Source organism: Poromitra crassiceps, assembly GCF_964638095.1.
Source record: "Poromitra crassiceps genome assembly, chromosome: 16".
In the NCBI taxonomy this organism is placed as follows: domain Eukaryota; kingdom Metazoa; phylum Chordata; class Actinopteri; order Beryciformes; family Melamphaidae; genus Poromitra; species Poromitra crassiceps.
Genome location: NC_139645.1, coordinates 12,674,658 through 12,689,084, shown reverse-complemented (window position 1 = coordinate 12,689,084; position 14,427 = coordinate 12,674,658). Strand labels below are relative to the sequence as shown.

Sequence of the window (14,427 nt, the reverse complement as noted above, 5' to 3'; positions counted from 1 at the left end):
GCAACAGAACAGTAAAGAGGACATTAATGTGATGTGTGTAGTTCTTCAGAGATCTAGCCTCTTCATTTTGCTCTCAAGTGCACCAGATTGATTCATTTTTACTTTAAAATGTACACAATTTTCTCCCGGGGGGGCATGCCCCCGGACCCCCCCTAGGGGGTCTGCGGTCTGGGATATTCGGATTGCCCCCCCCCCCCTCAAAGGTCTAATCCTAAAACCGCCCTGACTGACACATTTTTTCCTCCCCCCCCCCCTTTCAAAACACGACTAAACCGGTCCTACAGTCTGACACCACACCCAAGACTCCTTTTTTTCTCTCTCTTTTCCCTCTCAGTCCTCCAGACTGGAGTGCTGAACTTTGCTCCATCGGAGTTCAGATCTAACCAGGTTTCTTCTCACGCAAAACCAGGCGCAAGGCGTCCTATAAGAGCTGCCAGGCACTTGGTGTCTGGCACAGACTGACCGACCACACACACTCGCACACTATGGGTAAGTCTCCTATATTTATCCTGGTCTATCTAGTATGAATTAGCTGCATGCTAAACTGTTTTAGACTTTGATTTTGCATTGCACAGTTGGAAACCACAGGCATAATGATCTGTTCTACAATCTAGGAAATACAGCCAACTGAAGATTTTATTATGGGAAAAGCTCTATACATTGATTTTATTCTTTATGTTTTCATTTTGTAGCCTGTGTTACACCCTCAGGGCTGTAACAAACTGCATAGCAGTTACATTTAAAACGTTATAACAAAGTTATAACTGTGCTATTTCATTGAAAGGATCTGATCTTACATTGTTCATAAGCCTGCCCTATACTGTATAAATATACGTTAGCACAGAAAGTGAGAGAAGAGGGTGTTTGTGAACATCTCAGCATACAAATGTTGAAAAAATTTCACCAAAATCTGACTTTTATCTATATCTAGCAGACAGGATTTTATTGAGAAAACATAATACAGCTGTATTAGAGTGAAAAACGAAACATCCGACTATGAAAATGTGAAAATGATCTAGCCTACATGCAGGAGCATCAGAAGAACGAGGCAAAAAGAGTTTGTTGAGTTTAGCTGCTGCTCTCTTCCCGTGACTATCACATAATCTACGTACAGTAGAGCTGCTGGGTGCATTGCTTCATTCATACAAATAAACCTATTGTGTTCGTCGCTGTCTCCTTTGCCTCGGGGGAACATTCAGATCATGTTTTCTTCTCCAGCGTGCAGGAAACGCACGTCGCTTTAAAAGGATGCAATGAGGGATTGAGCAGACGGAAGACGGCGGCTGATAGAAAGCAATGGCTACACCTTTTATTTCAAGAATCTGGGTTTTATCCAGCTATCTAGTATGGTGGTGGTTGTGTTTCAGGCTGCTGTAACGTCACCACAGACAGGTCTCAGGTCAGTGTAGAGCAGCGATACTCAACTTGCGGCCCGGGGGCCAGATGCGGCCCTCGACAGGGTGCAGAGTGGCCCCCCCTGACCATTTTCTAATTCACAATGAAAACTAACGTGAAATAAAGTTTGACTGAGCTCCAGCTAAATTGTCAAATACCACCGCCCGCTCGCCCACCCAGGTACTTATACTGTATGTAACTAACTTAACCTAACTAACTATCCTGTTTGCACAAAATTATCAGACTAAACTCCGGCTGACACCCCAAAAACCTACAATCAGCTACAGAAAAAATAATATTGTTTGTTGATTAACTGGCCCCTGGCCTCCTATCATTTTACAAAAGTGGCCCCCGGGCAAAGCAAGTTGAGTATCCCTGGTGTAGAGCGACGGCTTTGAAACAATAATCTGCTGTTGACGCCCAGTTGCCTTGTCAGACGTGCAGCCTGGCGCTTTGAAAGATACCATTTGATATTCAGCGGGGTATCCAATGTAGCATCGGGTTTACAGCGTGTCAGGAAGGGACTTTACAGTCTGCTGCTCAGTCACATCATGAAAGGGTGATAGGTGTTTGTGTCGGTCCAGGTTCCTCGCTGGTTCTGCACACAGTCAGGATAGTTGCAGATGTCATTGTCAGGTAAAAACCAGCCGCCTACCACCGCGGAGAACCGGCTTCGATTCCCGGCAGCGGTACTTCCGCCAGATGTTCCTACAGACACAATTGGCCTGGGACTGCCCACTGCCCTACACAGCCCACTGCCCTACACAGCATGGACCAATTTCCATTTAGCCACGTTGAGCTTGATAACATTTTGTTTGACCAATAAACTAAGCAGGAGGCAAAGGTCAATCTAAACAATCTAATCACCCTCCATTCCTTTGAGCTTGATTTCACCCTCGAGTGATACATTGTGTTTTTCTGACATGAAACAAACCCTTAGGTCTGATTGTGGCTATATCTTATATCTTTACACACACACACACACACACACACACACACACACACACACACACACACACACACACACACACACACTTTACACCCTTAGCCCACATTCGTTTTAAGTCGCAGGCGTCGCGGCTGGTGTGATCCCATCGCACGATCGCCTCTATTCCCCCCCCCCCCCTATGCTTTATGTAAGAGTGTTCAATTTTATTGAATTGTGCTTAGCTAGATTTAGCTAGACACATGCTTAGCTAGATTTAGCTAGACACATGCTTAGCTCAAGCCCCCAGGAACGCTGGGCTGTGAAGCCATTTGAACATGGTGGCGAAGCTCTGTATTGCAAGTCACGTGACGCCATGCAGCCCAGAAAGGAAAATTCCCATCCACTTGCATGGGGACCCCGGCAGCTGTTAAACCCAGGGGAATTTTTTCCGGGTGACACTCAAAGTATAAAACGACTCTTTTAATTATCAAATGTTTTTTTATGGGGCATTTTTTCTTCAGAAGCCACTAAGAGCCGTATACGGCTGTATTTTCTTCTTTTAATACATCCATGGGTGGGAGGGGTGGGAGACGTCATGGAATACGTCATGGCACACATGCGCACTTCGCCTTGGGCCGCATGGTCAGGAAGTAAAACCAGGAAGAAAGCCCCCCCAGTATGGCTTCATGCGCCAATAAGCAGCCTCCGTCCGAATGCATGGGGCGGCGTGGCTCGTCCCCTATCCAGTTCTTTTAATACATCCATGGCTTAGCTAGATTTAGCGAGACACATGCAGTGTAAAGTCCACAGCTTGACTTCACTTGACATGAACTCAGGGATCCTGCGTATGGAGATTTCAGATCATCTTCCAATTTTCCTCATCATGACATCTGTAAATGCGACTACTGTATTATGGACATTGAATAATTAAGCCATTCACCAGCAACAAATTTGAAGAGTTGATTGAACTTCTCTCATGGGAGAATGTTCTGGACTATGCTGACCCACAGCAGGCCTATCATTTAGAAATGAAATATCCAAATCCTACAACGTTGCCTTAATCTCCTGAGAAGAGAAGTTTTCCAAGTCTCACTCACTCCCAGTGTATGTCGGGGCAGGGGGTGCGGTCGCCACGGGCCCACCCATCACAAAGGGCCCACTGTGGGCCCACCTTTGGGGAAATATGCCTGACTGAACATGCATTTTGTTGCTTACTAGTGGAATAGTTTGAAATCAGTGCCGGTTCGCCCCTATACGCTTCCTATAGAGAGGCAAAGTGAACGTCACTTCCTGCTTCAGCACTGTACCAGAGATTTTCATCTGCTATTTATATTCCCATAGACATTTAAATGCTTATAAGATAGTCTTACTTTGTCGAACCAAATGGTTCACCTAACGCTACAATCGGGAGAGACCATAGAACATTTCACTCGGACCAAAACTTAGAAAAACATCGAAAAAATATTTTCTTTAAACCCGCATTTTTTTAACGTTTTGGTCCCAGTGAAATGTTATGTGGTCTCTCCTGTTTCTAAATATATCTGTACCGTTTGGTTTGAACCTGTAAAACTATTTTTATACGCATTTTACGCATTTTAAATAAATGGCGGATGAAGATCTCTGGTACAGCGCTGAAGCAGGAAGCAGGCGGTCACTTTGCCTCTCTATTGCAGCTTGCTTAAGGCCCCCAACACTGTAAAGGCCCCGCAAAATAATAACAATAATTGAGCAAAGGAACTTGCATTGATCGGAAGTGACAACCAATCGATCCATTGCCAACACCAGTGCACAGCAATCCCGCCATTTTGGCCTGGAGGGAGACACCTCTGATTGGCTGCCACGGTTCTGTGCTGTTGTCCGATTGGCCAAAAGCGGCACTGTCAAAAGTAAATGTGTCAACTCTTAACAGCCTCAGCAGTGGCAAAGGCAAAGCAGCGCGTGTGGAAGGAGCTCGGAGAAGCCATGGATCGAGGAGGACTTTCGGTTGGCGCAAAAGCAGATCTGACAACCCGCCTCATGGAGGGGGGAAACAGGGATCCATCCAAGCTGTGTACAGTAAGGATATGGGACACTGTTGACCTCAAGTGAGCAGTGGAAGGAGCACTTTGAAGAACTCCTCAACCCTCTATGATACAGGCAGAGCTGGACGATGATGGAGGCTCAACATCCATTTCCCTGGAGGAAGACAAATAACTCCACAGTGGAAAAGCCCCCAGGGATCGATGATGAGATCCTTCCAGAAATGCTTTAGTTGTTTAGGCTTTGGGTGTTGAGGGGCTGTCATGGATCCATCTCTTTTCAGCATTGTGTGGAAAAGATAACTGCGCCAGAAGGCAAAGCTCTCAATCGACCAGTCAATCTTCATCCCAACCCTCACCTATGGTCATGTAAAAGGAAGGTTTGGCCAATGGAATCTTGATTCTAGGTTATCTAGGAGGCGAGATATTGAGAACTAGGTGTTTGAAGGTTACCATTTCAAAAATCCAAGATGGCGGCCATAGCCTACTGGCATCTGAGAAAATGGAATCATATATTTTCTGGCGTGTTATGCTGTAAGGTTTTCAAAAATATATTGTTTTCATAATCTCCCAAAAAACGGAATGAAATTACACAAGGATCCTCACTATTTCTCATGACATATCTCTCCCCCCAATTGTGTGTGTGTGTGTGTGTGTGTGTGTGTGTGTGTGTGTGTGTGTGTGTGTGCACGTGCGTGTGTGCGTGTGTATTGTGTGCACGTGCGTGACAGCTCAGAGGACGGTGCTGATCGTGTACGCCCATCAGAGCGCGGGCTCGTTCAACGAGGCAGTGCGTGACGAGACGGTGCGGGCGCTGCAGGAGCAGGGCTGCAGGGTCCTCGTGTCCGACCTGTACGCCATGAAGTTCAGAGCCGACGCCACGCGGGACGACATCATCGGTAACCTCTCTCTGCTTCTCTCTCTCTCTCTCTCTCTGTGCCTCTCTCCCTCTCTTTCCGTCTCATGGGGGCCACACGGTGGTGCAGTGGTAGCGCTGTCGCCTCAGAGCAAGAAGGTCCTGGGTTCAATTCCGGTCGCTGTTGGCACTGGGGTATATTGCTCCCATGCCTTCGTGGCCTATGAGCCCACGTGGGTTATCATTTCTGTGTGGAGTTTGCATGTTCTCCCCATGCTCACCTGCTCACGCCTCCATACAACACAGAGACAGTCCGCATGTCTGGGAACGCCCACAAAATGTTAAACGGCTGGGCGCGCGAGTGGGGTAAAACCGCCGATATATCTCATGGGCTGACTCACCAAAAGACGGTGCTGCGGCTCTAAACTACATGTTTGGGGGTTCTAGAGCAGAACACAAGACGTCTGCTCAGATACGTGCGTTTACTGCGGTGGTTAAATCCCCGACCGTGTCTGCCTGGGCTGGGCTATCAGCTCAATTCTAACTTTGCTGAATGGATAGAATGGGGGAATTTACCCCACCCTGACCCCGCCCCCAGGCTAACCTGCAGCGTCTATTGTGGGCGTTCCTAGAGCCTGTATGGGCGTTCCCAGACATGAGGACTGTCTCTATCGGTAACGACCCCCTCTAAAAACATGCAGAAGATCAGACATCGCCTGACCAGTGATGAGACGATGACTGAGATGAATGAGGGGGCGCTGTACTGTAAAGCTGCCCACTGGCTGCCCCCCGGAGGAAGGACATGACTTTGATGGGTTAATTAAGGGCGTTACATGATTTTAAGGCACAACGTGGAGGTGAAGAACCACCTGACGCCGCAGGCGCACACCTAGGAGTTGATGTTCCCGCTTATGCCATGCTCATTTGCCGACCATCTAAAATAAAAGCATTTGCAATTTTTGTGTGTGCAAGTTTAGCAGTGAAAACGTTTGCGCAAGTCATAACTCTGTTTGCCGACTAATACCTGGAACAATTATTGCCATCTCGTCAGCTTCTCATGGAATGGAAACGTTGTTTCAGTAATTAGGATGAACCTTGGATATGAGCCGGTATGGCGCAGGGAAGCTAGTCCGCTCAGCTCATAGAAGCTGAGGTAGCGAGTTGAGTAACGTTAGCTGTGCTGGTTGGGTAGCGGATGAATTTAGAACATGTGATTAAACTTCACTGCCGCCATGATGTTGCAGTGGAACAAGCGATTAGCCTTCAGTTCCTATCCATTTAAGTTGCTTGGCGCATAATCGTCAAAGTCATCCTGCTTTGCTCCTGGGATTGGTCAAAGAGTTTGATGTTTGACACACACACACACACACACACACACACACACGTACAGCATGATGGAGTCTGACAGCGTGGTGCTGTGTTGTGTTCCAGGTGACCTGAAGAAGCCGGAGCTCTTCCAGTATGGAGATGAGATGATGTTTGCCTGGATGGAGGAGCGCCTCTGTGACGAGATCAAAGACGAGCAGCACAAAGTCAAGGAGGCCGAGCTCATCATCTTCCAGGTCAGAGGTCAAACATGTCTCTCCGTCCTCCCTGCCTGTCTGTCCCGTCAATGTGCGGAGGGTCGACAACAAGCTTGTCGGCCGTGAAAAGCCAATCAGCCAATCAGTGATTCTCTTTCATGAACAATATAGTTATGCATGCCAAGTGCAAAACGGACCAGAAGATGATTACAGCCATTCAAAGATTCACAGTTCTCTGCAACTTATATGAAGGCCTGCAGGAATGAACGTTTCAAAGTTGGTTTCAAAAATGACAGTATGGTTTGATAACAATCCATAGATCCACCTCATGCATTCCATTTAAACCGGGAGCGAAGGATTTCACGGTTGAGTGATGTCACACCCGAGGTGTCGATGTCCCATTTTTAACAGTCGAGAAACGGGGAGAAACCAGCTAGGGTTAGCTCTAGCCAGCTAGGCTAGCCATTGTTAGAAATAACAATTGTTAATTCGCATTTCACAGTATTTTGCGCATACTAAAGGTCTCATTACGCTTTCCGCATCAGCGAGGAACGCCAGTGTCCGCGCGGAAAAGTGACGTCAAATCAGCAGACACGCCCCTCCGCAAGGCTCCGTGCGGACGGTTTTCGACCGGCCGTGCGCACGCCGAATTTTGTAACTACGCGGACGCGGACGGGCGGACAAAGTGGAGTTTTCAAGACTCGCGCTCAATTCCGCCTGCAGAAACCCACACAGAGTATACAAGCTCCACATGTTTCCTCGTCGGATTCCGTGTCTCTCATTTCCGTGCGGCCGGCCAAAGCATCAAGCATAATCCAGGCTTAACACTGCAGCAACATTGCCACACAGATAGAAGTTAGACAGTGATGTGTGTGTGTGTGTGTGTGTGTGTGTGTGTGTGTGTGTGTGTGTGTGTGTGTGTGTGTGTGTGTGTGTACAACTGATTTAACGAGACACACAAAAGACAGAAGTGCTAATGTAACCGAATGAACGGGAGTCCTGAGTGGTAGCGAGTAGGTTGGTTAAACTCACTCCCGCAGTATAAGATGACATTCAGACCCAAAAGCATTTTTTTCAGTCAGAACTCAGAACGCTATGAAAATCATGTCGAGGGCGCTTCCATTGTGCACAAAACACAGTGCACGGAGCGTTTTTTTTGCGCTTCGTTTTATTTTCCCCTGAAGTCGCGCGCACTAGAGTCGAGCAGTGAGCACACAATGACCACACGGACAGTAGCCAGCTGGTTTTGTCTGTTTGATGTTGTTCACTGTCAACATGAAAGCCAGATGATTGCCAATTCTGGCAGCAGCGAGGTTGAGGATCCCTCTGGGAGGAGAAAATGTAGGAGGAGTGGAAAAGACGAGCAGATTGTTCAACTTTTTCAGCTTTAAAACGCCCACAGCGCTCTGCCAAAAAGACGAGACGCCACCAGCCTTTAAACGCCAGGTGCGTTCATTAAAAGAGGAGCACGTCTAGCGCTCTAGCGCACGTCTAGCGCTTACATAGAGAATGAATTGCAGAAAGACAATGGCAGCTCCAAAAACACTTTTGGTCTGAATGTCCCCTAAAGGCACGTTAATCAGCTCCACCAAGGGAGCTAGCTCTCTTGGTGCAGTGGTTAGCGTGTCCGTCCAGCAAGCCGAAGGTCGGCAGTTCCAATCCACCACTAGGCAAGCCCTTAACATGGGTTGCTGCAAGTACCACCAACACAACGCCGTTACACTAATAAACAGTATTTACTACGATTTTAACTAGTGTTGCTGCGCGAAGAAGCCCTGCCATCTTGGATTTTTGAGGTCGGTCGGGGGGCTGCTGAGGCTCCTCCGAGCTCATGACCTTTGAACCGTCACATTCCCAGTTTAAATGGAACGGCCCAACAGTTCATTGTGGGGTTGTGTTCGGAAATAACACAATGGGGGGAAATGGCCATTCATTAAGACATTAGATCACTGACTACTAACACAATACATTACAATTTGTTACCTGGAATACTGGATGATTAGTAGCTTCCAATGTATTAAGTTTATCCAGTAATTTCTATCTCTAGAAGATGAATTAACTGTGTGAGTTAGTCGCGCCAGGCTTTTGCTCTGTATCATTTTGTTGTCATGTGTCTCTCTCTGCAGTTTCCCATGTACTGGTTCAGCGTGCCGGCCATCATGAAGGGCTGGATGGACCGAGTGCTATCACAAGGCTTCGCTTTCTCCCTGGAAAAGATGTACAATAACGGGCCCTTCAAGGTCTGTGTCAGCTGGACAACTGCATCGCCTGAACCAGCTCAATAATAATGATGATTTTAAAGGCTCACTTTGAAATTCAGTTTGAAATTCAGTTTGAAATTTTCAAACAGTTTTGTATCATTACAATGTCGGTAGTATATTATGCAAATGAGCAATGTTTACCTTATCATCCATGTTGCCTGCAGGGGGAGCTCCCTGCTCGCTTGCCTGCAGAATCTCCTCCAAATGCAAGCAAACACACAGCATGCAGGCAACACGGAGAGGAGGTCAACATTGTTCGTTTGTATAATATTCCGGACATTGTAATCATACAAAGCTGGTTGAAAATCTGGTAAATCGTTACCTTTAATACAGCATCAACAATGTTGGGCAAGTTACTTTCAAAATGTAATATACTACATATTACTAGTTACTTTCATTTGGAAGTAATAAGTTACTTAATTACAATATTACTGTCTGTATAGAGTAACGTGTTACTTATTATTACTTTTGCATTTCTTTCACCAAAATAACTGCAGTAGCAGAATGACATCGCCGCCCCAGAACCATCAAGAAAAATTATTTAAACTGTCTTGAAGTCGATGTAAACCGCCAAAAATTCTAAATGTTATCCGTTTCTTGTTACTGACATTTATAGTGGTTATTTGCATAAAAACACACAATTTGATTAGGAACTAATTGTATCGTTATTTAAATATGTGCTTTGATTAAAAAAAAAAAAGAATAACTCAATTTGTAACATGTGTTACTTGACAAAGTAACTGGTATAATATTGAAAATCCTATTGGTAATAAGTTATATTACTAAGTTACTGCTAGTAATATATTACATGTAATATTTTACTTTTGTAATGAGTTACCATCAACACTGCATATGAATGAATGGTAACAGTAAAAGTAGATGGGTCTATTTCTCTTACTTTCAACGTGTTGAAAATGAAAAGCTGCTCTGACTGACGTTGACACGTTTGAAATGAATGAAAGAGGAAATACCTGACTGTCGTCATCATTGCGGAAAAGTGAAATAAAATGCAACAAAACTGACTTTTCACATCCACGTTTTCATCGTTTTAAACTGTCGGCTCTCCGTGTAACCTTCTCCAATCGCAACAATATGCAATTCATCTCCACATTGATTAGCAGCTATATGAGAGGAATTTTGTTGTTGGTTTTCCTAACATAATATTCCTGTGTCGTTTGTGTTTCCGTGAAGGAGAAGAAAGCAATGCTGTCGTTCAGCACCGGAGCCACGGAGTCGATGTTCCGGCCTGACGGCATCAACGGAGACATCAACGTCACTCTGTGGCCTCTACAGGTGAGACACACATAGGCCGACTCTGGGCCAACATTGGCCTGTGAAAAAGAGGGAGATGCCCCCCCCCCCCCCCCCCCCCCCCCCCGCACCCCTACACCACAAATTAATAGAATAAATACAAGGATGTACAGTAAATTACTTTTAATTGGTCTTAAATTGATAACTCACAGTATAAATAATGATAGAATAAAAATAAACATACAACATGTACAAAAGATGGGATCCAGAGTCAGCATCTAAAATGTACATGACGAAAAATATCAAGTGCAAACATTGTGAGTGTGTCAGTGAATATGGAATATGTTAGAAGTTCGACCTCTGTCATATTATATAATGGTACAGCTGTTAAAAATCTGCCAAAATACACATCTCACTGCGCCAAAATACATGTTGTGCTTCGGCTACTCACCACATGATGAAATATTAATCCAAAATGTACATGCACATAATTTGTCTTTTTGGAAGGAAAAGAGGTAGCCGGCACTACTTTCCAAACATGGCCGCCGACCTCTTTTCCTTCCAAAAAGACAGATTATGTGCATTTTGGATTAACATTTCATCGTGTGGTGAGTACCCGAAGCACAACATGTATTTTGGCGCCGTGAGATGTGTGTTTTGGCAGATTTTTAACAGCTGTACCATTAGCCTCCATTCTATGGCGATAATTACTAACTTCACGACTGTAGCTCACTGTGAACTGAGCGGACAGTGCCGGTAAGGCATGGTGTATCTTGGTTATGTTGGGGGGATGTGGCAAATGAGCTAAACTTCCAAAAAAGTGGTGTATCCCTTTAAGTTTGCTGTTTACAGAATATAGGGTCAGGGTGCATCAGAGGTAGCAAAAGTAAGTGAGCTTTGTTGACATGGTCAACAGAAGTTGCAAAGAAATTATCTCCTTCCCTTTTTCGTGTGCCATCTGTTAATGGTCATATCCTTCATCTCTCTTCTTTGCTTCTTTCAGAACGGCACTCTCCACTTCTGTGGATTCCAGGTGCTCGCGCCTCAGATATTCTGGTGTCCGTCTCACTCTCCTCCCGAGGCGCGCGCCGCCATGCTAAACGGGTGGGGCGCCCGACTGAAAGGACTGCTGGCCGAGAAGCCTTTGACCTTTGCCCCCAGTGAGCTTTTTGACCTCAGTTATCGAGGCGGCTTCGTGCTTCACCCCGAGGTGCGGCAGGAGCGTGAGGCGCTGCCCTACGGCCTCACCACGGGACACCACCTGGGCAAACCCCTGCCGCCCAACAACCAGCTGACAGCTGAGGGAAACACTTGTGCCAAGTCAGCCTCCGACCACTAGGGCCTTCTCTTCACTGTGATATATCATGCATATAAATGTAGGCGTTAGAAAATCACTGTTAAAGGAATTGTTCACTCAAAAATGAAAATTCTGACATCGTCTACTCACTCCCATGCCAAATGAAACACGGGTGAAATGTATTTGTCAGCACAACTCTGTAGCAGCCTTCTCCAAAACAACTGAAGTCAATGCGGGGACCAAAAACAGACAATATCTTTTGAAAATCTGTTGAAAATCAATCCACTGTTGTTAAGATTTGCACTAAATGATGATGATAAATGATAGGTATTTTTTTAACTCTGAAGAACTGATCCCCACTGACTTCTGGCATACTCTTCGCGCACGCGCTGGAGGCGGGGCTCCGAGGAGGGCGCGCGCACTCTGCGCGGGCCAAAACAGAACATACTCAGTGCGCAGCTCCAGGCGCCAGGCAGTCTGAATGAAATTGAATGTAACGTTCCCAATTCTATGTATTAAATTATAAAAAACGACCCTCAACATTTGGGAAGGCTAAGCCACACAACTAGTTCGTTATAATCGAACGTCATGCTTCAAAGGTGACTTTACGACGGTGAGGACTCAATCACAGCAGATATCCACTGATAGCCTACCACGGAGATCTCACAGGCACAGGCAGCAAAACCCGATGCACTGATAGAAAAATCTCCATGGACGCGCCGCGCTGCGCTCAGGCCTCGCCCCCCGACACGCCCCGTGCGATGACATCATAATCGCCGCGCGCCCTATGCGCTTGGCTGGGCGCGAAGAGTATGCCAGAAGCTTTCAGGTGTTTCGTAGACAGCTGCGTGTGCTGGCACCTCTCTGTGTGTTATATGTTTCGTAAACAGCTGCTTGTGCTGGCACCTCTCTGTGTGTTATATGTTTCGTAGACAGCTGCTTGTGCTGGCACCTCTCTGTGTGTTATATGTTTCGTAGACCGCTGCTTGTGCTGGCACCTCTCTGTGTGTTATATGTTTCGTAGACCGCTGCTTGTGCTGGCACCTCTCTGTGTGTTATATGTTTTGTAGACAGCTGCTTGTGCTGGCACCTCTCTGTGTGTTATATGTTTCGTAGACAGCTGCTTGTGCTGGCACCTCTCTGTATGTTATATGTTTCGTAGACAGCTGCTTGTGCTGGCACCTCTCTGTATGTTATATGTTTCGTAGACAGCTGCTTGTGCTGGCACCTCTCTGTGTGTTATATGTTTCGTTATTAATCTGTGTTTCAAATGGCATGAGGGTGAATAGATGATGACAGAATTTTCATTTTTCATTACTATGTAATTACTATGTACTATTACTACCAAAATATGTAATACTATTATCTGCAAAGTTTAAGAGACAAATGGTGTGTTTTGTTTCCTGCCTATAGATCGCTCCTAAACTTTTCATCTCATGAAAAATAAATTAACTTTTTTCTATACACTGTGCAAGCTTCAACAATTGTGCTTACCAGCAGGGCGGGGGGGGGGCGGGTACTGCAGGAGTTTTTTTATGCAATATTATATGTTTTATTAGATTTACACAAGCTAAAATAAAACAGTTGTGATAATTGTAACTTGTACTTTTATTCAGAGGGAAAATCTATCCTTTGCATGTGTTGTTCAGTCTTCACAGTAAATAGAGAGCCAAAGTCGATGTCACTTCCTGCTTCAGCCTGGCACCAAGAGCTTTTCATCCGCCATTAGGCTATTTCGCATAGCCTAGACATTTGGTAAAATGCTTATACAAATAGTTTTACTTAGTAAAACCAAACAATTCAGCTATATTTAGAATCAGGAGAGACTATAGAACATTTCACTCATTTCACTTAAACAAAAACAAAAATATCGAAAAAATATAAACATAACTGAATTTGGTTCGACCAAGTAAAACTATTTCTATAAGCATTTTACGAAACTAATTTAGAAATCTCGCGTGCTACATACGCTCAATTCAGGCTCGCCCTCTGCATGGGCTCGCGGCCTCGCCCCCCCCTGCAGCTCACACCGAGCATTTGGCATCCTTTAGGTCCTTACACATCAAGAGCGATGCGAATATACGGCACGAAATTGCGATGCGAGTTTTGACCCACCTGTCAATCACAGCCACAGATGTGTACACGTCGGAAGCGAATTTCTGAAAAATCGACCGTGGTTCGAAAAAATAAACACCGCAATAACGCTGGGCGAAACTTCGCCGTTGGTATGCACGGTTGCATTGACTGATATAGGTTCGGAAAATATTATTGACGTGCGAATTAATCGCATGAAAAAAACGCTCCCGATGTGTAAGGACCTTTAATGTTGCATTACCGCCTCCAACTAAACTTTCAGATGCGGCCTCTCCAGGCTTGGCTGGGCTCAGCATTTTAAGATGATTTATGACATCACTGATGATGTCACAATACCTATGCATGACATCACTGATGACATCATTAGTGATGTCACAATGCAAAATTGCTCAAGTGACATCACTGATGACATCATCAGTGGGACAAAAATGTAAACACTGATGACATCTTGATGGCGGCATCAGTGATGTCACAATGCACAATTGCTCAAGTGACATCAGTGATTTATGACATCACTGATGACATTATCAGTGGGACAAAAATTGAAACAGAGAGAGAGAGAGAGCACAGAGATTGCCCACATGGTCCCTTTTATAATAAAAGGCTACGGGAAAATAAATGGCAGATGAAATCTCTTGGTGCGTTTGCCCGGAGGTGGGCGTGAGTTTGGCTCTGACAAGGCGTCATCGTCAGCTGTATGTGCGAATCCACTATGGAAGTTTGAATCCAACCAGTAAAACGACATAGTCGTAGTTAGCCTGAATTGAATATCTACTAACACTAATAATATAATTTCCTTTAATC

The 14,427-nt window shown here is 45.4% G+C and overlaps 1 protein-coding gene across 1 annotated transcript; it reads left to right on the top strand.

Annotated features, from left to right (window-relative positions):
- The first annotated feature begins 361 nt into the window (after positions 1–361).
- nqo1 (NAD(P)H dehydrogenase, quinone 1) lies at positions 362–12,993 on the top strand. The gene is made up of 6 exons (XM_083652685.1): positions 362–489; positions 5,073–5,240; positions 6,629–6,759; positions 8,847–8,960; positions 10,173–10,274; positions 11,236–12,993. Exons 1-6 carry the CDS (start codon positions 486–488, stop codon positions 11,569–11,571), a joined length of 855 nt encoding a protein of 284 aa, XP_083508811.1. The 5' UTR covers positions 362–485; the 3' UTR covers positions 11,572–12,993.
- The last annotated feature ends 1,434 nt before the right edge of the window (positions 12,994–14,427 follow it).

What these genes read in the sequence shown, in the direction of transcription:
- nqo1 (XM_083652685.1), top strand. An exon ending in CACGCGGGACGACATCATCG is followed by an intron (nt 5,241 to 6,628) that starts GTAACCTCTCTC and finishes GTTGTGTTCCAG; the next exon opens with GTGACCTGAAGAAGCCGGAG. An exon ending in TCACTCTGTGGCCTCTACAG is followed by an intron (nt 10,275 to 11,235) that starts GTGAGACACACA and finishes TGCTTCTTTCAG; the next exon opens with AACGGCACTCTCCACTTCTG.